Raw genomic sequence first — 25,213 nt, forward strand, 5'->3', positions numbered from 1 at the left:
ATGCCTAGAAAGAAGCACATGTTTAAGACAATTGCACAGGTAAACAAGCTTTGTGGTTATTATGGGGATCTTTTTGTACCAAAACTCTTGAGCAGGGGGAAAACATCTGTGAAGCTCCCGCTGAAACAGTTTGAATGGTGAAGAATTAATTCGGGACGAATTATGTTTAAATGCAGTACTCCTGCTGGAAAGAGCATAGCAGGCCCTTTCCTCGCGTTCCTGTGCTCCTTGCCTATTTATAATGAAACCCGCTGCACGGTCAGCAGCTCTGTTTACTGCTGTATCATTTATAGCTGCACCTCGATAACTTCCTTTCTTTGACCCGGCCTGGCGCCCATCCCGACGCGGCGGGTCTCGGTGCCGCCGCTCTGAGCAGGGGCGCTCCCGGCGGCTCCCGGTGCCGCCATTCGGAGCGCGGGGCGGGGTCGGCGCTGAGGGGTCGCCCATGGCGGGCGCGGGCGGGCCCGGGGCCGCGTCGGCCCTCTCGTCCTGCCTGAGCCGCGGCTCCTCCACGCCGCGCGCGGTGGGGCGGGCGGAGCGGACGCCCCGCTACACCCTGGGGCTGCTGCAGACGCCGCGCAGCTCGGACAGCACCGGCGGCTCCTCAGGCGGCGCGGCGCGGCCGGGCAACTCCAGCGGGGGAGGCCTCGCTCCCGGGCCCGCCGCCGGGAGCAGCGGGGCCAAGGCGGCAGTTTCCGATAGAGGAGGTGCGGTGTGGTCTGTGCACGGGGCTCGGTCTCCTTCTTTATCCTCCTGCCCCCTGTGCTTGGGTCTGGTTCCGCGAGAGCTGTTATAAGCGGTGCTTACTGAGAGGGGCCAGCAGCAACCCACCGTCTTCGCGACTTTTTTATCATTTAGCCTGCCAGGACGATGGAATTCGTTAGCACTTCTGTAAATAAATCTCTCTTACTTTCTTTGGATAGTAGTATCTGGGTTCCCTGGAGGGATCAATAAACTGGTTTGAATTGCTACACAGTATTTGCTTCAGTTGGTGGGTTTTGGGTTTGCGTTTGGTTTGTTGGTTGTTTCGGTGTTTTTGTTGGTGGTTTTTGGTTTTGTGTTGTTTTGTTGTTTTTTTTTTCCTGACCTTTGAAGTAGTTTTAAGTGCTTGTCATCCTTGATGTGTGGTAAGAACGTTATGGTCCTACATTTTGTATTTGCCATACTTTACATAAAGGTGCTTTTAACACCAGACTGCTGCTCCCCGAGGACGAGACACCTCAACAACCGCATAAGGAAGATTTGTGCATCAGTAGGGCTGTCACAGGACTTGGTACTACTATCAAAGTCTGTATCTTGGCAGGCAGAAAAAATTATTTTAACATTTGCTGAAATGCATTCCATAGTATATATATCTCCATTATACATAAATTGGAAAGTAGGAAAAAATGTTTTTTGGATAATGTACATGATTACTGAGGAATCCTAAAAAAACCCTAAAATCCTCGAATTAGAATGCTAATTTCAATAGGGCATAACTTAAATGTTGGTTTTAAGAAATATATATGTATGGCTTGGTACATCTGGTCTTAAAATTACAGTTTTCCCCATGTTATGCGAGATTCAGGACCTTATGAGAGTGAAGTCTCTTCTGCCAAACTTCTGAGAGAACTTATGTCAAAATCTTAAGTGAATACTATTTTTAAAAAATCATCCGTATGCATTGCAATGCTGATTTGTCCACTAAAAAAACTCCCCAACCAGTCTGAACTAATATTTTTATCAACTGTTACAGTTTAAGATTAAAAAAATGAACAAAAAACCCCACCTTGCCTCTCAAAAAAACCCCAGACAAACCCCAGTACTATAAATATTTTTGTGCCAGCTGACCGTGATAAAGACTCGTGTGGTTAAAGGGTCATCTTAGAAGAATACTGATATATTTTGTCTTATCGGTTTTTAATGTAATGTAAGGCACAGAGACATTTGAGTTTACCTGTCTTTTAATACCTGGAATTTTGTAAGTGTTAAGTGGAACAACTGTTTATATTTTCATTCATTTTTTTATGTTAAAAAGCAATTATCTAAACTTGATTAAGGATATGATGTTTTCAGTCATCTTGAGAATTGAAAACAAGTAAATGATTTAAATAATTTTTAGAAACTTAGTGTTCTGAGACAAAGATATTTTGCAAGACTTAAAAATGTAGATAGATCTTAAATACATGTGTAAAAGAAACTACTGTTAAAAAAATATATCCCAGATTATTGTGTGATTTGTGAGAGTTGATCCCCATAGATTCAAAGGGAGATCATGCTTAAGTGATTCTTTGCTTTCTTCTATTGCTCTGTTTTTTGAAAGGAATGCTCAGCTTTTAAAAAAAAATGTTTTCATGAATGTGTGATTTTGGATAATGATTTTAAAGCTGACAGGCAAATGCGACATAAAGCTGACATAGCATTCTTTCATAAATCTAGAATTCATTAGAATATGAAATTGTTAACTTTTATTGTATTATTTCAGTCCAGCAATGTAAACTATTAGATTTTTATTGCCTTTGCAAGTAATGCCCTTGTAGAAAATAATCATATTAATGCAAGCTTGTTTTCAAAACAGTCTGATTTTTTAATTTCATTTTGTACTCTGGAGAGCTTTTATAGAATGACATTTTGCCGTGATATTTCTACTAAGAAAAATGAAGTTTTGTAAGCTGTATATTTGTATATTATTTTCTGAATAAAAACTTGTGTCTTTTTTTGTAACTCACTTCTTTCTCCCTTCCTCAGAATCATATTTTGGGGACAAAAGTTCTTGTGTAGAAAATGCTAACACACTGAATCTCACAACTTCTTCCTCTGTGCGAGGCCTGAATAGCACATGTATTGGAAAAACACCCCTCTCTTCCAGTAGATCTGTTTGCAGAAGCCATACCCCTCTTATGGGATATTCTGGTAAGACTAACAGTTCTTACAGGGAATAATCCTACTTACATTTCTTATGTTATTTTGTTAAGTACAGTTTAATTTTTTGATGTGTTAAGATACTGAAATACATTGAAATACATTTCAAAACACAACACAGACTGTGTTTTGTACTACAGAGGATGCTGGCAATGAACAGTACACCAACAGGAAAATACTACTTTAGATACTGAGGAGGTGTTTTGGTATTGCATCCTCTTGTCACTTGCTTTGCATTCATGTATGAATTATCAATGTAGTTAGAATTCAGACTTTTTTCAGATTGCCCAAAATTTAATTATATGTGTGGACATGTCAGTTGACATGAGGTCACTAAAACTGAAGAGCCCAAATTCATGCAAATCTTTAATTGGGGCATCTTTTTAGGCTTGTAATGCATTGGACATCACATACAATATAATTCTCAAATTTCTTGATGCAAGTTTTATGCATTTTATGTTGTCATCTTCAGAGGTGTAGAACACTAGTTCTTCAGAACACTAACACAGTAGCTCATTGGGGGTACATCTTGCAGTGCTTTGTATGAACAAAGTTGTGTTCCAGGATAATGATGCCTTGTGCCATGTTATGTGTACCTGTGTGCTGTGCAAAAGTCGTGGAATTTAAAGTGAGTTATTTCACAGTCTGACTGATGATTATGAGTTCAGTCTTCAGTGTTCCTGAAGCCTACCTGTGTCTGTATTTGTTTATTCTCGCTCTATTGTTTGTGATCCTCCTTGATCAATCTTGCATTGATCTGTATTGATTGTAACTGAATATGTGCGACTGTTTTACAGTTACATCCTCATCTGCAGTCTCTGCTCATAGTGTTGCATCAGTTATTGTAGCTGTAGTAGAAGGAAGAGGCCTTGCCAGAGGTGAAGTCGGAATGGCCAGTATTGACTTAAAAAATCCTGAGATGATATTATCACAATTTGCAGACAATACAACTTATGCCAAGGTATTTTGTAGTCTAGTTATTGTGATTTACTTTCTTGAAAAAAGCTTATGAGTAAAGGGAAATTAAATGTCTAACTTGTGGAAGAGATTTCTCAAAAATGAAGGTAACAAGTTCTAGAAAATGGGCAGTGTTGAAAGGGCTGCTGTTTTCTTTACTGTGCCTCAGTTTTAGAGAGGAAAGAATGTTTTTGCAAAATACACTTGTATATGGGAGTGAGATGCCTTGCTTTGAAGAGCATTGGGCAATGTATGGTAGTAGAACTTGAAAATATTTTTCATCAGGCAAAAGAACTCTGAGAACTGAACTGCATAAATGTGTGTGTGTGGTAGAGTAATTACAGGGCTGGCTTTGGTTGCAGAAATATTCCTTCTCAGTTTGAAAGGAAATTCACTCAATTTACAGCCAAGTGTTCTGCTTACCAGCACTGCGTATTCTACATTAATTTGGAGAGTAGTCTCAGTGGTTTATGCAGGAGCATTAATGAAACATCTAATGTAATGTTTTTGTTGTAGTTACACATGCTAGAAAATAATGTGGCTTGTAGCATCTTTGCAATATTCAAAGAAACAAAAACTTACTTAGGAAAGTAAATAGCTATGACTCAGCTATGAGATTGCTTGAGAAAATGTAGACATTCAGATGATCATGTGGCAACGTAAATAACAATTCACTTAGAGGTTTAAAAAAGAAAAATTGATTTGCTTGTTAGTAGGAAAAAATCTTCTAATCAAAAGAATAAGACTAGAATTCTGCAAGGAAATGTCAGATTATTTTTATGGAAATGGTTTTCTAATTTTACTAATGATTTCATAACAATTGCAGTTACTTCAAAGAGTAAAAGGCTTTCTTTTTAGCAAGCAGTACCTATGTTTGTGGTCCAGAGTTTCCCTGTTGTGCTCTCTCAGGGTTAAGAACTGTTATTGTCCATGAAATTTATCTTTTTCAAACTGAGAAGTATTTTAGCTGCCCAAACTCTTTCCCCACCCCTCTACTTTTGGTTTTGTCTTGAATTTAATGATAAAATGCAATTACTTTTCAGAAGTCTTTCATACCTTCTCTTTAAACTGATAACATGACTCTCTTCCTGGTAAGTTATCATCTTCTATGACAACCTGTCAGGCTGTGGCCAGATTGTTCACTGTTGTCCTGTCTTACCATTGTAAAAGCTGGCATTTTTATTTGTAGAGATATGTACTTAATTTTTCATTTAGATCACTGAGTTCTCCATTCTGTGCACATACCTGGTACTGTATTCGCCATCCAGTCCAAAAAAAAAGAGATGCTTCTCTACAACTGCTTTTTCCCAAATGCACTACACAACCTAATTTCTTGCCTCAATCTCTAACATGTTTAACAATACTATCAATACTAATTGATAGCATGCTACAATAACACCTTTAACAATACTAACACACTTTAATGATGTCTATCTGCTGATCAGCTGTTTTCTTACACTGTCAGAATCCATGTTTTGCTAGTGATTGGTATCCAGCTGTATTTTCTCTTTCTTGTGCACCCTTTTATTTTTAAATGTTCTGAAAATTAATTCAGTGAAGTTTTGTTGTATTCTTTAAATTCTTCAATATTTGCTTTAACTGCTGCATCTCTGAAAATAAACTTCCCAATTACTAGGAGACATGAGGGGCAGTGACAGCTCTCCCACCCCAAATACCCTTAGATGATTTATTTTGTGTATTTTTCATGCTTGTTCACCTTTCCATTGGGACATCATCTCTCCCTTCTTTCAGATCTTAACTTTTAAGCACTTAAAATATAGTCTGTTTTTTCATATTTCTCCCTTGAGAATTTGTGCATGCTGGTATAAGTGAACATAAATGCATAATGATGTTTGTCCTTTCTTACACAGTAAAAAATAGAAGAGCACATAATCTACTTTTAATTCCTACAGGAAATGTGTAACATAAAGCTGGTTTAAATATGCACATTTTTAGCCATATTAAGACTGATATCAATGTTACAAGAGGAGGTTAGAACAAAATCTAAAACGAGTCTCAATCAAAAGAGTAATAGTATTCAGACCTGTTGCATTGCTTCCTCTTCCAGAGCACCATTAACCTTTCAGCTGCAAGCCCAGAAAGCTGCCATCTCTTGAAATAAGTCATCTTCCCATCATAGCCATGGAATATAGTTTTGCATATTTGTCTCTTGCTTCAATGGCAGATATGTTTAAATAATGGGGGATAAACTCTATTTTTTGTTTGTTTGGCTTCTTTTTTAAATTTAGTTTTATGTATATATAGATACATATGAATTTGACTCATTAGTGTAGAAGTTAGCAGAAAATTTGGTCTTCATTTGCAAGGCTGGAACTGATTTTAAAATATTAGGGTTCTGTAATTTGTTATTGCTGGTTCTTTATTGTCTAAAATATTTTAGATTATTTATGGCTTGTTATTTTTTGTTTAGGTTATTACTAAACTCAAGATTTTAACACCATTAGAAATAATAATGTCAAACACTGCTTGTGATGCAGGGAACACAACAAAACTGTTCAGTCTGATTACAGAGCATTTCAAGGTGAGATCTTAAATTTCATTCCATGTTTTAGGGTTTTTGTTGGTCATTTTTATATGATTGTTGATTTGAGAGTTTTGGACAACTTTTAAAATGTTAAATGCAGACAGATTTTGTTTTCTTTGATTTTTGGGTCTAATTTTACCATGGCAAAGAATAATCAAAATGCAGCTCCCACACTGCTACTTCTAATCCTGACAGTTAAAGACACAAGTATATTACTGATTAAAGCTGAAAGTTCTGAATTTGTGGCATTGGGTAATTTGAGTAATACCGAACCTAGGAAAGATTCAGAAATTAAACAAAAATCCAGCATTTTCTTTTGCTTCTCCCTTCTTCTCTCAACCTGATAAATCCATGGGGCTGACGTATCACAGAATTGGAAAAAGAGCATTGGCAGGGTAAAGGCCAGTGAGATGACCCTAGTATATGTAATTTATGAGTTTTAAAGCCTCAGAACCTTTATAATTACCTGTAGTAATTACTACCTGAATTGCTTCATGCCTACAGAGCTGATGGCCTCTTCATGAGTCCTCTTCTACTTCTAACCTCTCTCCTCCTTTTTGTTCATAAATCACTGGTGTATCTGTGTTGAGTTACACTGACCTGCCTCTGCGAGTGAGCTCGAGTGAACACTTGTGTGAAGACACATTGCAGAATCAGTTGATAGATTTCTTAGGAATACATATCACTAGAAAAATAGAGAAGTCTGTCTGATGTAACTTTTAAAACTATTTACTTTCATCCCCGTCTTCACAGAATGTGACTTTTACAACTGTCCAAAGAAAATACTTCAATGAAACAAAGGGCTTGGAATACATAGAACAATTGTGTGCATCTGAATTTAGCACCGTTTTCATGGAGGTTCAATCAAAGTATGTTTAAATAAGGAAAAGCATACTGTGTCCAGATAAGTTTTTAACAACTTTTTACGTTCTCACTACATGAGCCTTTGTCTTGTTGCAAAAGTTAGAAAATCACAGCAGAACTGTCCTTCTGTTTTGCTATCTGGTGTTTCTGGTATGTCTAGAAACCTTAATAGAAAGCCTGTTGTAGAGTTGCGTGGTTTTTTGAGTTTCCACAGCTTTCCACTTTGTCCTTTCCATTCTTCCCTTAGAGATAAATTTGAAGAGCTATGATTGCCTTTTTTTCTGGCCTCAGCAAATGTTTTCTGTGTATCAAAAATTTTAGGTAGTGATACTTGGCGACCAGGGTCTTAAAGTCGCATGTAACTACTGAAATATGTTATGTTCACACTACCAGCTATACAGTGTAGAGCGTACAGAGGCTCAAACATTCATGAATATTTGATTTGAAAGAATATATATGTTCACTGGACATGTGTTAGTGCATGTTTGAAATATACTGCTTTTTCAGTGCTATTAATCCCAGTAGTTGTCAAGCAGAAGTGTGAATGTTATTTCTGTCCTGCATGGCTTTTGTGATACTTCAATAGCACTATTCAACATTCATTAAAAATTGTTTCTTTCCTAGGTATTACTGTCTTGCAGCTGCTTCAGCTTTGCTAAAATATGTTGAATTTATTCAAAATTCTGTTTATGCTCCTAAATCACTCAAGGTGCGTTTCCAGGGGAGTGAGAAAACAGCTATGATAGATTCATCATCAGCACAAAATCTTGAACTAGTAATTAATAACAGAGATTCTCGGTAAGAATATTTTTGCAATTTATGCTTTTATAAAGTTGTATTTCACTAAGTTTCCTTGACATTTGTGTCAAAGAGCTGACAGTTATATTTATTTCTGTATGAAAGAATTTACATACCATTCAGAGCATTTAAAAAACATATTTGGGCAGAGAAATACTATTACAAAAAATGAGGAAAATACTAAGTAGAAATGTATTTCTAGACTTTGGAAAATTATATAATTGAGGGCTAATATTATATTAAATTACATTATCTGACTTGCTAAACTGCTGTAGTTCATATAATATGTGTGGCAAACAGGAAGATGCTGAGCATCCCAAAAACACGCCTCCAATTTGTAGGATACTCTTACCTGAAATGTCACTTGACATTTACCATCTTTTTTTTTGGTGGGTGTATTCTTCAAATCTATTTTATTTTCAAAGGAATGGTCACACACTTTTTGGGATCCTAAATTACACTAAAACTCCTGGTGGAAGTCGAAGACTTAGGTCCAATATCCTGGAACCTCTGGTTGATGCTGAAACAATTAACATGAGACTGGACTGTGTTCAGGAATTACTCCAGGATGAGGAGCTCTTTTTTGGTCTTCAAGCAGGTAGTAGTTTATTTTTTAATACCTAATATTATATTTCTTGTTAAACATTTTTTCTAATATGGGGAAGTATGTAATGTGACTCAATATGTTTGAAAAGTATCTTTTTAATGCTCTGTTAGGTGACATAGTAGACACTTAATTTTTTGAAGTAATCTATAATATCATAGATGTGATATTTTTCTCAAGTATTTTGCTAAGAAAAGTGAATTTCTCTGATGAAGTGTGTAGAGGTCAGTGAGCCCATAGCTTTTTCGAAGAATTGGAGTTTGTCTCTACCTCTGTGGCTAGGTATGCACTGTGTTTGATGTATACAAGTGTACATAAATTATGCATTAAACAAATAAAGGCACTGCTGAAGTAATACTTGTGTATACATATTTTTTTCCTGTTGCTTCATAAAACATAGGGATCCAGAAAAATGTAAAATACAATGCCAGAGTATGAGTTAGTCCACCTGAAGCTGGATCATGTAATCTTAATCTGTGAAATATGATTCAGTCTAAGAAAAAGAATATTTCTGAATTGACGAATGTCTACTTATGTAGTGATCACGACATGCTTAGGTATAGTAAATGTAGTTACAACAAAATAATTTAGACAGCAGCTATTTTTAACTTAGTTTTTACCCTGTAAATAATTGATGAAGATAGCATGTAAGAAAAAGATTAGCATTAGTATCACTAAATAATTGTGTGCATTAAAAAAAATAGATTTTATTACAATTTCAGTTCAATTTCTGATGTGTTTACTTTTGTTTTACAGTTATCTCAAAATTCCTGGATACAGAACAACTACTTTCAGTTTTGGTACAAATTCCAAAGCAGGATACGGTATGTTTCGAAATACACCTTGACAATCAATTATCTGGTTATAACATGCAATATATAAATGTGATATCTATAAATATACATAACACATTAGAAAAAAAGCTGCATCTTAAAAAGACATGGAATAATGTTATCATAGATTAAGTTTGTCTCTTATGTTACAGCAGTAGATGATTCTTGTAGCAGAATGTTAGAAAAATTCATGTTTGCATCAATATTATATTCATCTTAATTTATGCAAGTATACTTCCAAAATGTTTACTTTTTCATCACTCCCCACCTTTATTCTTTATAAATGTACACCCTCTTCGACAGTACTCGGATGAGAGAGAGGAATTTTCTTCACATCAGCATCAGTGGAAAAAGTGCATGGTGATTTACAGTCCTGGTGACTGTTACTTTTCAAAGCAAGATTATTTTTTTCATCAGACTTTGCCTTATATATCACTCTGTACGTTAAAACACATGTAATACAAGTACCAAAATAGAGTAAGTATATATCTTTATGCCAGCATCATAGATACATACAACTCTCTCACCTCAGTGTCTTCTCACATGCTGACTGTCCTGCTTAGATAAAGGACTTGTCTAATGCTAGTTAAAGAAATCAGGTACAGACTCCAGCAGGACTATAATGAATGCAGATAAATCTCTTTAATGACATATGCAAAACCCGGAATGTTTACTGCTCCCAGCTTTCCTTGTAGACATCTGTAATGTGAATGAGAGATCATTTGTATGACTAAAACTGTCAGACTGGATGCCTTTATGTATGCTCAGGGCCATGTACACCAAATCTTTTACTGCAGTGTTTTCACTGTACACTGGTTCCAATGTAGCAGAGCCCACTATCCACAGAACAGACGTGTTCATTCAAGTGCTAACTCAGTTGCTTTTATCAAACACTAGGTTAACACATTCAGTATGTTTCATTCCTATTCTCCATAAAAATTTTCATTGTAAACCTCCCACCAGTTAACAGAAGAGGTGCACATCTGAAAAGCCTACAGTTTCAGTTACTAAAGTGTGAGTGATCTGTTCAACATGAGCATTCTCTCATCCTAAGGAGGACTGTCAGTTGACAATCTTGCTGAGATGCGTTACTTGAAAAATTACATTACTGGTGAAATCAAGTACTACTTCTTACAAAGTTTACATATATAAGCAAAGTAAAGGTATCTGGACAAAATAAACCCAACACAGATTTCCTTAAAGACCCTCTTGTCTCAATCATGAAAGATCCTTACAAGTTCATTCAGCATCCAACTTTTGGTAGAAATGAGGACCACCTACTTTGGATTACTTGATTACCCATCTGAAGAACAAGTTCAGCAGATTTTGTGCCTGACGAGGTTCCGGGTATGTGACAAATTGATTCCTTCTCTGACAGGGAGAAAGTAGCAGTACTTTTAGTTCAAATGAGTTTGCAGGAAATAGAAAAGTTAAACTAGGGCTGGTCCACTGACATAGCGCTTAAGTCTGTGAGACTATAAGATTTAAGTCTCCAGCACAAAAACCAGTCAGCTGCTTCTCTGATCATCTTGCTTTACATATCCAGCTGACTGTGGGCAAATTGATTTCAGATGCTGTAGAGGATAGTCTTGCATTTTGGTTGTGAATGAATCATAAAGTAACATTATATAGAAGAATTATTGGCTGATTGTATTCATTAATTTTCTCCCTTTGGTCTTAAGTGCAGCATGTACAAAGTTCAGACACCAGTTCAGTTAAAATTCGTGTAAGAACTAATTAGGCAAGAGTACATTCCATAAGGAAATACCAGCTTTTCAGATATGACCACATTTGTCCTTTCAGTGTCTGATTCCATCATGGGACTTAGACCCCATATTTATTTGGAATTATCATTCTTCTGTTCATGCATTTAGAATTGTTTAGTTCTGTCTTTCATAGAAAACAACTTTTTATAGAATGTAAGATAAGAGATGCTCTCAATCACAAGAGCAAAGAGATAATTATATATGAATGAGAAAATATTTCATGTGGGGTCATACTCCTGTGTTCATGTGCTTATCTGTTATTTCCTTAAAATCCTCTTGCGCAGTGCATATGTACTGCATGTGCTATGCCCTAATATTGGCAGCAAAATTCTTCATCATAAGTGTTAATGGGGCATACAAAACAAGGTAGAATGTGTATGTGGATGAAACATTTTGAAGAACAGTCATTACAGTAAGAAAAATTTTGAAATATTTATTGGATTTTTTTTATTATTACATAGTCAGGTGTTTAACAATGTACATATATTAACCAAAGAGAAATCAACTAAACTGGATTATGTTGAGTTTAATGGCATTTATGGAAAAGGCTATGTGCTTCATTGTAATGCCTAATGTATTTGCTTTGAAAAAGTCTACAAGGTATGTAGAGCTTTACAGACTTATGTATACACAGAAGATTAAAAGTTTTCACAGCTTGGGTTAGCAGGGTGAGTCAATCATTAGACTTAATCTTTATCAGTGCAGACATATGAAAATCTTAGCTACTGATGGGCAAGCTATCACAGTAGGCAATGTAAAATTTAGGTGAACATTTATTTGTGCACTTACTAAGTTGTCAAAGTGAGCTTATGAAGCGTTTTAGGAATTTTCATTAAATGTATAAACCGGTTAGAGTTAAGAATATGAGTTGTCCTAGTTCTTAAGTACTTTTTTAAACAGTCAGACATACAAATGCCTCAAATACTTGGAAAATTTTTCAACAGGTTAAAACTGCTGAATCAAAAATAACCAATTTAATCTACCTGAAGCATACTTTAGAACTTGTGGAGCCTCTGAAAGTAAGCTTTGTCCTCATCTTTTTTTTTTCTTTTTTTTTTTTTAGTAAAGTACAGACCATTTTGTCCTTAGTTTATAAAGTGCAGTTTGTCAATTTTCATAGCATATAGAATAGATTATCTTAAGCTGGAAGGGACCAATAAAGTAAAAAAAATATATGTGTTTTGCAGAACACAATACTTCCAACAGTCTGTTGATTCTTAAGCCAGTTGAAAATACACATTTGAGGCTGATACTCTGAAGAGCAGGATTCCTACCATTACCTGAATAATTGATGTTATAACAAAGATTTAACTGAAACTTCCACTCAGATTGCACAAAGTACTTAGCAACTGCTGATAAGCCTCACTGATAAGTGAATCCAAGAACTTTCAGTCCTTTAAAAAGTCTACAAAAAGAAGTAACTGTTCATGTTCATATTTTAATCTTCAACAGGCTGCTTTAAGAAGCTGTAACACACAGCTGCTAAAGGCTTATTACAATTCTCTTGAAGATACAAGGTATTTAATTGTAATACTTGAGCTAGTATTTTAGAAACTCATCTTAAAAGTGCCTGTAAGTTTAAAGGTGTTGCATCTTTGCTTATCTATAGTTACAGGTACAGCTCAATTCTTTTACCTAAAATCTGATTTTAATGGTCAGAAACTCCAATTTTCTACTAACAAATACATGGAAAAAAGCAAAAGAGCTAGCTATGATACTGCAACTGCTGATGAACTGAGCTCCATTAGAAATAATTCTGAAAAGATGAGTAGTGGTTTCCTAGAGTCCCCATAATAATGCAAAAATCAACTCTTGCTTGTATATTTGAGAAATAATTTGTATCTCTAGAAGATTATATCTCCCAGAGATGTGAATAGTATCTTTGGTCCGACTTAGGTATAGTCACACTTCATTCTGAGGTGAAAATAGAAATGAAGTGTAGTGTTTTGTTTTAATAGTAGATAATTAGCTTCAGTTATTTGGAATACTGTTATTTGCAATACTATTTGTAGTCTGAGGATGATATTACAAGTAAAAATCATCAGGTATTATCTGTCTAATTAGTGATACAATTAATATTGCAGATTTGGAATCATGCTTGAAAAGATTACAACTGTAATTAATGATGATACAAGATACACAAAAGGATGTCTGAGTATGAGGACCCAGAAGTGCTATGCTGTCAAACCTAACATCAATGAATTTCTCGACGTAGCTCGTAGAACATACACAGAAATCATTGATGATATAGCAGGTATTTAGACAGTAAAATTTTTGGGTTTTTGGAGTTCAAAGTACATTGCAGCTGGCATATAGAAGCCATGTAATCATACATGCTATGACTTTTGCAGAAGTAAAAAGTATTTGTGTTAGTATAAATTGATTGTCATTGATAAGCTACTGAAGTTCTTCTGAGATGCTTACTGAGATGCTCCCTTTATAGATAAAAACTCAATTGTATTTTAATGAAGTTGAACAATTATATTGTGATTCCTATATTGAAAGCTCTGTTGCCCCTTATCCTGTAAAAGTACAGAAAGTCTGAAGTAATGTAACAGAATTATTCCACCTAAAGCATTCTGCATAAAACCTGTAAATCTTTGGTTTAGCTTCTTCATTTCAAATATCTGAGTTCTTGGTTCTTTATATTTTAAGCAGTCTTGATTTCTCTGCGGTCTACCTTTTAGCTATATTAAGAGTTGGAAAGTAAAAACAAAAGGAATTTTAGCATGATGTGCGTTATTGTGTTATAGTAACTTTCCTGTTTAAGTCAAAATAGAAGGAAAAAAAGTCTTTTGAAATTGATTCCCTTTTTTTAGTATAAAATGTTGATTTCTAGCTAAAGGACCATCTTAGTTTAGTCTATAATTGGAAAACTAAAAGAGCATCAGAAACTTTAGCACCTGTCATTTGTTGTGAACTTCCTATTTCCTTCTAATCCTACATTCACACACAGTGAAAAATACAGATGCTACTGTTTTTTACTTCTGAAACCTTCCATTAAGTATCCATTAACAGTATCCATCTTTGTACCAACACAAGTATGTGTATGTACCTGAAAGTATATAATTTGGGTTAAACCTTTTTTTGTAGGTATGATAACGCAACTTGCAGAAAAGTACAACCTACCATTGAAAACAAGTTTCAGCTCTGCTCGTGGATTTTTTATCCAGATGAATGCTGATTGTTCAACATTACCCAATGGCCAGCTTCCCTCAGAATTTACAAAGGTATCTGTACAAGATACGTTTTTTCATAATATATCTGTATACTTTATGTAAAATACATAGTATATATTAATAAAGTACACACTATACTGTAACAATCAAAATAATTTCAGTGAAGATAGCTAGAAGTAAATGAAGATTTAATTGGTATGTTTCTGTAACTACCCTATTCTGAGTTATAGTTAATAGTTCCAGTTATAGTCAGAAATGTGCAATTACATGCAATTATGTAATGTGTAAATATGAAGTTATGTATCTTGCTGATAACTGTTGTCTGAAATGAATTTTTAATAAAAATTTATGGTAAAAAAAATTATGTGGCAAAAATGAAACCAGATGTTGTTCTTTCTCTTTTTTTACCCTCCCATACTGTTCCCAATTTGTTTTTTTAGAAACTGTTTTTCTCTCTGATAATAAGGCAAGTTCTTATTGTTGGTTTCAATTCCCCGTAGATCACTAAAATGAAGAATACATACAGCTTCACTTCGGCAGATTTAATAAAAATGAATGAAAGATGTCAGGAGTCCCTGAGAGAAATATATCACATGACCTACTTGTAAGACCTGTTAAAACTACTTAATATTTGCTAACTACATTTATTTTCTCCAATTAATAACTAATTACAGGTTTTTTTAAGCTGTCTTTCTGTTGTGTCTACTTACAGAAATAGTCCAAAGCAGCACTGTTCAAGTGTATGTTCTGAGACAAACAAACATAAAGCGTGTATTGTATTAAACATGATTGCAAATATATAGGCATTTATTAATAAGGTTGGTCATCATATTAATTTTTATGGGTGAATTATCTACACAAAATGGTACAATGAATGCGTCAATTTTGCATTAATAATGCAGAACATTACTTCCAATCAGTTCCTTGTATTTAGAGTGGAACTGTCTATTTCTCTATCTTGTCCTTGCTGCATGTCATGTTGCTCTGATGTCTGATTCAGAAGACTTACTAAAGTGTAATGTTGCCTGTCAATTAAATGGAAATTCTTTCTAGCAGCCCTGTAGGTTTTTATTAACATGAAGGTCTACAGGAATTAGTCGCATTTCACATGTTAATAAAACATGCTTGATTCCATAGCTATATTTTTAGTTCATTCTCTTTGTGAAGCTTTCATATGAGCTGTTGGTATTTGAAGTATGTGTCTTGTGTCTGATAGCAGGATGGGATGTGCCATGCAACAGCTAAATCAGTGTCTTATTTCAGAATAGTGTGTAAACTACTGAGTGAGATCTATGAACATATTCATTGCCTGTACAAGCTGTCTGACATTGTGTCTATGCTGGATATGCTGCTTTCCTTTGCCCATGCCTGCACTCTTTCGGATTATGGTGAGTTCCTCCCTTGGTTCTGTTATGGGCCAGATAAAGAGCCTTCTGTTGGAGAATAACCAGGCTGTTTGGTCTCGTTCTGTTTCTTTTTGTGAGTCTCAGTAGTCTTTAGCTGAGTGTCTCTGGTCTGTCTCCATTTTGTGCTGATGTTCTTTCTGTTTCTGTTCATTGAAAATAAATTCTTCCAGTTAGCTGCCGTAAGCATTCACAGTCAGTCTTCTCAAGATAACCAGTTTAAGTATATTTTGTTCAAAAGTGTGAAGTCTGTGAACATTCTGAGTTTACACTTCTTTCTGTTCTAAAGGTAGCAAGATAATAAGAGCAGGTCAACGCTACGTTTATACCATAAAACAAAATATATGTCTACCTTTGTTTCTCTCCTTCAATGTCTGTAACACTTTTAGACATTTTTGGAAGTAGAGCCTTCTGAGGAATCCAGGATTAAGTGCTCACCTGCGTGTTGTTCATCCTGCTTCCCTAGTCCAGTTCTCCAGTATATTGTCTTCTTTTACTGCTGGCTTGAGATACTTACCGACAGCACAAGATGGTGTAAATCAGGTCTGGAAACCATCTCAGGATTTCTATTAGCTTATCATTACTGATGCTGCTGTGTAACCTCCAGTCCATAGGCAGGATCTGTTTACTTCACAGCATGGACTGTGAACATTTATGTGCTGATATCAGCCACAGCACATGAACTGATCTGTAAATGAACAGTAACTGCGGCATCACAACCTTTTCCCAACAAGTGAATCAGAGCACAAGTTTTCTTCAGCAATAATCATAATACCAAAGCCATTCAGCGTCTCCAGTAAATCTGCAACTGCAGTTTGTGTAGCCAGGCACGAGTGTGCCCACCAAAAGAAATGGACTGTCACTTGTACTGTTCAGTCCCTTTGCCACTTGACTTTCTCATCTAAATTATTAAATCATAGAATGATTTGGACTGGAATGGACCTTTAAGATCATCTCATTCCAATCCCCTGCCATGGGCAGGACAGGGATGTCACCGATTAGATCAGGTTGCTCAGGGCCCCATCCAGACTGGCCGTGAAGACTTCTGGGGACAGGGCATCCACAGCTTTTCTGAGCAACCTGTGACAGTGCCTCACTACCCTCACAGGGAAGAATTTCTTTCCAATATCTTTCAGTTTGAAGCCATTCCCCCTTGTCCTATCACTACATGCCCTTGTCAAAAGTCCCTCTCCAGCTTTCTTGTAGGTCCCCTTCAGGTACTGAAAAGGCTACAGTAAGGTCTTCCCCAAAGCCTTGCCTTCTTCAGGCTGAACAATCCCAATTCTCTCAGCCTTTCCTCATAGCTGTGGTGCTCCAGGCCTCTAATCATCTTGGTGGCCTCCTCTGGACTCACTCCCAACAGATTGACGTCCTTCCTGTGCTGGGGACCCCAGAGCTGGAGGCAGCACTGCAGGTGGAGTCTCACTTCAACCGGACAGAGGGCAGAATCCTCCCCGTCACCTGCTGCCCATGATGCTTTTGATGCAACCCAGAATACAGTTGACTTTCTGAGCTGCAACTGCACATTGTGGGTTCACATCCAACCTCTCATCATCAAATGGATCTTTGTAATATGGTAACATAAAACTAGAAGGAATACTACTTCCTTGTTTGCCATGCATATATAAGATACATACCTAGGAGTAAGTCCACAACCCCTGTACTTTATATGCTTGCAGAATTATAAAAATAACTTCTTTAGTTCTTTAGCCCTACTTACTAGAAAACACAAACATAGAATGTTAATTTAGAAATCAAGTTTTAGTTATGGGTTTCTTTTTGTAGTAATAAATCATGAAGACTTGCATGGCAGCCAGAATGTATACCTGAAAGTGGTTGATAATTCTTCCTGCATGTTGGTCTTGCTCACTACAGGAAAGTAAAAACTGGGACATCAAAACAATAGAGTTTGACTTTGGCTCTGCAAGAATTAACTTTATTTCAAAACATACTAGTTCAATAATATAAGGGTTTTCATACTAACTCCACAGTGTTTTATATCTTTTTTTCTCTTTTAGTTCGTCCAGAATTTACGGATACTTTAGCAATCAAGCAGGGATGGCATCCCATTCTTGAAAAAATAGCTGTGGAAAAACCTGTGGCTAACAACACGTATCTGACAGAGGGCAACAATTTTGTCATTATTACAGGACCAAATATGAGTGGAAAATCAACATACCTAAAACAGATTGCACTCTGTCAAATTATGGCACAGATTGGTGAGTGAGAGTGTACAATAGTAGTAATCTTCTGCAGCACTTTTTTTTTTTCTGGCTAAAAATTTTTATAAAGTTGAATGATTTGGCTTCTAGAATAACATTTTATCTAAATAAAATAGTAACACATAATTAGTAGTCTGTTTACTCCTACCAGCTCTTGTGTTGCTGACAGAGGAAACTACAGGTTTTGCATCTGCCCACTGGAAATTTATGGGCCCATCTGTGTACCTGGAAGGCTCCCCAGTCTGTCTTTAGAGAAGCACAGCTGTGTGGTCTTAATTCTTTGGAGCACCATAACTCAGTCCAGCACCTTACTAGATTAATACTAAGTGTCCTTGAAGTATTCTGGTCAGACATAGGTGTGTTAGTCGTCCAAAAGGAACAGATGACCTTGAGCATACCTCAGTTATGTAGAGAAACATGTTTCCAGACAAGTATAATTAATAGATAAATAATCAACTACTTCAAATAAAAGTAGTAATGAATGCTGCAAGGTTCTGTTACTAAGATTATAAAAGTAAACCAACTGTTTGTAAAATCTAACTAAGACTCATCCTTATATTCAGGAACTCCTCATGACCTTTTTCTTAAAGCTAAGTCTGGTAGCACCAGGCAGAGTCCTTAATAGGCTGATTCTAACTCTACTAGAACGAAATTACTTAGCAGTGGAGAAAAAAAGTTATCCATCATGTGTTTGTGGGTTCAGTCCCCAAAAATTTCAAGTTCTTGAGGAATTGCCCTCAAAAACAGGAGTTTAATATGAATAAAGGAGACTATAAAGTCTCTTTGCAGATTTCGTGTTCTTTTCTGTTTGGTAAAACTAATAGACCTCCAAGTCTGATAAAGGCAATATAGCCTTGGGTTTGAAAAGCTAAGATTTCTTGTGATTAGTAAATCAGTGGTTACAGAAGTGTAAATTAATCCTAGTATTTTTTCTCACTTTTTCATTCCTTTAGACTGACACAAGCTTCAGGCATATGATTTCTTAAAGGGTTTTTTTATATGCTTCTTTAATTATTGTATCTATATAATAATTTTTTTCTTATAAAGTCATGGTAGAACATTATCTTATGAAACTTTATCAGGTAAGGTGCATTCTCTACTGTGCATGAAAACCAAGTGTAAAACTATTTTTTTTTCCCACTGACATATTCAGGCAGATATCACACTGATAAAAGAAACTCACATTTTACTTGCTTTGTAGGTTCTTACGTCCCAGCAGAGTATTGTTCTTTTCGAATTGCAGAGCAGATTTTTACAAGAATAGGTATGGATGATGATATAGAAACAAATGCATCAACATTCATGAAGGAAATGAAAGAGGTATTGAACATAGCTAATCCAGGGTCGAAGGCCCATTTTTACTGTTAAGCTAATAGAAATTATACTGGTATATTTCTACTGAAATAGCGTACTTTGAAAAGTAGTCCGAAATCCAGCCTTCATCTCTTTGATAATAAACCACAGAAAACCAGGCATATCTTAAATGAAAGATATTACAATGTAAGTAAGAGTCAGTGCTTTGTTTGATAGCAGTTTCAACATTTTTTGTTTTGCTTAAACCTTAAATGATTATTTGTAGGGGCCTAAGTCCTCTCAAATCCTTCTCCCAAACTGATATAATTTTGAAGGAATGTGGTATGTTCAATGGAAAAGAGAAAGAGTGCTGTAATATTTGCTTGATCAGAATTGACAGCTGTTTGAAAGCTTTGAAAAGGTAAAAGTTGTGTATTTGACAAGATTTTTAAAAATTTCTGCAGTTTCATCTGAATAGCACAAAATTTTGCTATTTTTTAAAAATGCCTTTATAGGAATGATAACACATTGAATATTTTCCTAGATAACGTACATCATACAAAATGCTAATGATAAATCACTCATCATAATTGATGAACTTGGCAGAGGTACCAGTGCTGAAGAAGGTATTGGCATTTGTTATGCTACCTGTGAATATCTGTTGAATTTAAAGGTAATTCTGTTTTGAAAAAAATTTAAACCTTAGAATTATGTTGTCATCCTGAAAGTAAATATAGTATTTTCTCATAATTTAACATCAGTTTTGTAGAGATTTCTTGCCTAAATATGATATTTTTCATAATAAGAATTGTGATGATGGAAAAATGCTGACATAAGCTGCACTTTTGTTCACTGATTGGCGTGGTTTAACCCCAGTAGGCAGCTAAACACAACCCAGCCGCTCACTCGATCCCCCACGGTGGAATGGGGGGGAGATCAGAAGGGTAAAAGTGCAAAAACTTGTGGGCTGAGATAAAGACATTTCAGTAGGTAAAGGAAAGCTACATGCACAAGTAAAATAAGAAACTCACTTCCTATTGGCAGGCAGGTGCTCAGCTATTTCCAGCAAAGCAGGGCTTCATTACACATGACTGGTACCATAACTCTGAATGTCCATCCCTTCTCCTCCTCCTTTGCAGTTTTCATTGCGGTGTTGGATGCTCTGAGATAACCTTGGGGACAGCTGGGGTCAGCCATCCTGGCCATGTCCCCTCCCAGCTCCTTGAGCACCCCCAGCCTGCTCACTGGCAGGGCAAGGTGAGGAGCAGAACAGCCCTCGGTGCTGTGCAAGTGCTGCTCAGCAGGACCTAAAAGCTGGCTGTGTTACCAGCACTGTCTTGTTCCAAAACATAGCACAGCACAAGTTTCTATGAAGAAAACTAACACTAGTCCATCCAAAACCAGTACACCGTGTCACCATATCTTTCCAACTTGCTGGCAAGCTTGTATTTTTGTCAAGAAAGAGAATAACCCAGTCTCTTTAGTTTTGTTTAGTACAGCTTTATGCTTCAGTGTTAAAGGTGAACCTCTTCACCTAGAGGTTACCTTTCAAAGTAACAGTGGTAGTTCTACACAAATTCTGAACTGGTCACAGAGGTTAAAGTCTTTAAAAAAGGGGATTATGGTTTTAGATGGGTTGAAAGTTTCACCTCTAGTATTACTGGTTATGTGATCAAGCTCAGGTTGCTGCTAGCTTTTTAAAATAAGTGTGCAGGTGTTTGTTTTTCCTCAGAGTTTGTTCAGAGTACTTCGTGGGCTTTTTGGTTTGAAAAGCTCAGATATTTTCTGTTGCTTGTACTTTTGATAAAGCATTCCTTGAGAGTATTAAGCAACCATTTGACAATCATTCAAATTAACACTAGTCAGATTTTGCATGATGGGTTTCCTTTTGCTTCTGTTGTTTTCCTCCTATTGAGAAAGGAGCAAGAGAATCCCCAGTTGGAAAAGATATACTTTCCAATGGTAGAACTCATCACTTAAAGATGTTAATTTGCTTTAGTAATTTGAAGATAGCTTTTTGGTGGTTTGGAGGAAGACTTGGACATCTGTGAGATAATTTAATGCTTCTTATTTATTGTAATTTATTTCAGGATTATTTCCAAAATAATTTTTCTTTCTTATTTCCTTATTTAGGCATTTACACTGTTTGCTACACATTTCCTGGAACTGTGTCATATGGATGCTTTGTATCCCAATGTGGAAAATTACCATTTTGAAGTGCAACATGTGAGAAGCAGTGCTGGAAATAAGGAGAAACTTGCCTACACTTACACACTTTCTAAAGGATACACAGAGGAAAAGAACTATGGTAGTGGATTCTGCTATGGAATACTGTTTCGTTTATTAGGCATGGAAGAGTACTTTTCTGATGACAGTTTCTGCTGAGTTTGTATCTCTCTCTATCAAAGAAAGATACAGAGATCTGCAGATCTCTAGTGTGTTCCAAATACTTGTGTGTTCTAAGTAACCATGTAGTAAGATAGTAGTTTCAGGAAGTATGAAGACTTTACAAGTAATTTCGTAGTGAAAAAAAATTTTACTAATGTCAGTAGCTACTTGATTCATGTCTGTTTGAATGAGTTGAGCCACTATTGGATTATGGGTCAATAAAGGAGTGAGTGACAGTAAGGCATAGCTACATGTTTTAAAGATTTACAGAAATCTGTATGTTTCCACATACTAGATTCTGATGTTGAATCCTTGATTTAGGTAACATTTAATCAATAGGAAATTATCTACACATGACTTTTGCAAGCTAGTGGTAACAGAAGACTAGAAATTATTCCAGTCAAGCTTCAATTAGCTGGATTTAAAACATTTCTTAATTGTAATTTCAGAATACGTTTGTTTACCTTTGGCAGCACAGGCTCAATTTTAGGTGCTACACGACCACTAACTCAGAAGAATTGTATGTATGGAGAGTATTCTCAGAGAAGAGGAGACCTTTAGAAGCTCTGTGTTGGTGTCTTGGCTTTAGCTTACTTGAGCAAAGTTGCATTCTAAGAAAGAGTGCAAGGGCCCTTGATGACCCTTTTTCATTTTTAACCCTACAGTGTTAAAGCACCCAATGAGCTACAGGCTTTCCTCAGAACATTCAGGGGCACAGGCAAAGGAAGAAGTTAAAAAATCATGTTAGGGCCCAAAAAATGCTTTACATCTCTTTCTTACCCTGAGTATCTGGAAGTTTGGCTATTGCCAACAAAGTAGAAATTGGAACATGACATCCATATTCACTGGATTTGTGGATTTAATGGAGAGTGCATTTAGCACAACCTCAGTATTTTCTGGCCTGCCAAATTAAAAAACTAAACTAAGAAAGCTGTTAACACCACCATGCCATTATTTTCCCTTTCACCCCTAATGTGTCTCATTCTACCCAGTTATAGTATTACAAGCAGTAACTTCATGTGGAGGTGTATTTTAGAGGTAGCTTTACAACAAAGTAGATATTTTATTTTGTAACTCTCAAAACCATATTGTTACTAACAACAACAAAAAAAAGGACACTAAGAAAAAATGTACCAAAATTATTTTAGTAAAATTTAAATCTTCACCCTTTAAAAAATAGGCTAAGTTAATCCTGGAAGATATAATGTGGAAGGTAGAAATAAAAATTACATCAAAAATCCTGACTCATGTTTTATATGTTTAGGACTAAAAGCTGCAGAAGTTTCCTCCCTACCATCATCTGTAATTTTGGATGCAAAGGAAATCACAAATCATATTGCAAAACAAATTTTGGTATGTAGTAGAAGATTGTAATACCGTAATTCACAGTTTTTATAAAACTCAAATATATTTTCAGTTTCTGAAAGGATACAGGATAAGCACTGCCTATAGAAAATGGATTTCATTAAAATTCGTATTTCTGGAACCAGTTATAAAAGGTTATACTGAAGGTCACTGTTAGGTGACAACAGAAGACAGCTCTCAGGGTAAAGCTGTATTGGATGCAATGTTTGTATACAAACCCAGAATTGGGAGATCTAAAATAGGCTGGAAAATAGCTAATATTAGTATTTTAATAATAGAACATAATTTATTTCATATTTTAATGCATGCATATTTTTAAGAACAGCACAGGCAGAAGAGCACTCCTGAGATGATGAAACAGAGAGCTGCGTACCATTTAGCAATGAGATTGGTTCAGACTGCCAGAAACTCTCGATTGGACCCTGACAGTTTGCGTATATATTTGAAAGGCCTGAAGAAAAAGTATGAAGCCAGTTGTCCTGCACCTGGAGAAAATGATGAGCAAGAGTAATGTGTAACAAAGGCTGTTGCTCTAATTTTTACAACTGCAAGATGATTCTGGTTTTTCCCCCATAGTATTAGAAAACACTTTTCACATGGTTTTAAATTTTTAATTCTTAGTCTAAATTATACTCACTAGTGGAAGACTATATCCTATTTGGGTTTTTTCCCCAAAACATACCTGGAATAAAAGCATTTACTTCTATGAGGAACACAATTCTTTTCGACAGTAAATTATATAATTTTAGTTATTTTAGAGACCAAAAAACTTATATTATATTTATTCTTTTATAGATGATATCTGTTACTACAGTTTTTACATCTGATACAAAAGATCTTGCCTAAGAAAAAGCATTTTGAAACAGATGGTCCACTTGTCCTGCATAGGCAAGCTCTACTTGCACTGTTGAACATGCATCCAGAAATCCTGTTGTTCCCTAGTCAAGGAGGGTTCTAACTCCTGAGTCATTGTGTGTAATCTAATGTAATATAGGCAGTACAAGTCTGCTGCCCCTCGAGAATTGGGCAACCAGAGCATTTTTGTAACACAGTAAATTACACAGTAAATTTTGTAACAGTAAATTACTGTGGTATTGACACTGTTGATCATTTTTTTGTTTAGAAAGTGAGTAACAGGAAATCAATAAAAAGTTGAATATCATTCTTCCTTGATTTTTTTTTTAGCACTTCATTGTGTGACTGTAATTATGTATTCCAGCTTGAAGGGGTTTATCTTTTCTCACTCCCTTCTAACCAACTTTGGCTAAGAGGTCTTATATATTTCTCTTATATGTGTGTGTGTGTGTGTGTGTGTATAGAATTTACTATGCATATAACTATGCATAAAATGGGTAATATAAAACAGTGCAATATCTAATTATTAACAAGAAATATATTTTTATTTATAGTCATTTCCTTTTTATATATCTACCTTTGTAAACTTACCAGTGCAACAGAATAATTTGTAGTAGGCACACTGTGATTTTTTTACCTAAGAGGATTTTTAATTGATTTAAGCTATTATCTACAATTCCCCTCTCTTCAGACCTTAAATGCTGCCAATTATATTACTCATACCCATCAGTAATACCATATTTGTTGTCTACCCCAGTGAGGATCATGGCAGAAAAAAGTACTTTTGTGTTCAGCTCTCTTAAGAAGAGGAACCAGCTGGCAAGCGATACATGTTTCAGCCATTGAGTGCAGAGGGTGCACATCTCCTTGTTGGGCTCAGCGCTGCAACACCGGGAAGAACAGTTCTGCGGGTTCGTGCCTGGGAGCCTGGGGTAGTTTGACACCTCTTTGTGGTGACTGACCCTGTTGGGATTGAGGGCACGGACTCCGTTCCAGTGCAAAAACGAAGACCTTTATTTAAGAATGCATATACTTATATACCCCAGGCAGAATAATAGGTAATTCAAGCAGAACAACTGGTAATTTTCTACTTATGCTTACTCTCTCAAACTACGTAATTCAGCGTATGCTTTAACAGATACAAATAACTACAGTTCTTAGCAACCAAGGTCCTTCTTGCAGTCTTGTGTCTTCTTCTTCTCCTGCTTACTGTTCCTACAGCTTTCTGCCAAATAGTGCA

The 25,213-nt window shown here is 36.0% G+C and overlaps 1 protein-coding gene across 4 annotated transcripts; it reads left to right on the forward strand.

Annotated features, from left to right (window-relative positions):
* The first annotated feature begins 430 nt into the window (after positions 1-430).
* MSH4 (mutS homolog 4) lies at positions 431-24,280 on the forward strand. 4 transcript variants are annotated; one of them, XM_051803879.1, is made up of 20 exons: positions 431-707; positions 2,728-2,892; positions 3,699-3,862; positions 6,290-6,400; positions 7,157-7,272; positions 7,892-8,065; positions 8,491-8,663; positions 9,426-9,493; positions 12,213-12,287; positions 12,721-12,785; positions 13,353-13,522; positions 14,362-14,498; positions 14,948-15,051; positions 15,711-15,835; positions 17,869-18,069; positions 19,274-19,392; positions 19,910-20,038; positions 21,499-21,673; positions 23,018-23,106; positions 23,444-24,280. In XM_051803879.1, the coding sequence occupies exons 1-20, from the start codon at positions 446-448 to the stop codon at positions 23,627-23,629; spliced, it is 2,808 nt and encodes a 935-aa protein (XP_051659839.1). In that variant the 5' UTR covers positions 431-445; the 3' UTR covers positions 23,630-24,280. The 4 variants fall into 4 exon arrangements, with proteins under 4 accessions (XP_051659839.1, XP_051659859.1, XP_051659850.1 ...); XM_051803899.1 differs by having other exon boundaries at positions 23,439-23,598; XM_051803909.1 differs by having other exon boundaries at positions 573-891.
* The last annotated feature ends 933 nt before the right edge of the window (positions 24,281-25,213 follow it).

The sequence above is a fragment of the Manacus candei genome, unplaced genomic scaffold (assembly GCF_025592945.1).
Source record: "Manacus candei isolate 608988 ecotype Guabito, Panama unplaced genomic scaffold, ASM2559294v1 h1tg000005l, whole genome shotgun sequence".
Lineage (NCBI taxonomy): Eukaryota > Metazoa > Chordata > Aves > Passeriformes > Pipridae > Manacus > Manacus candei.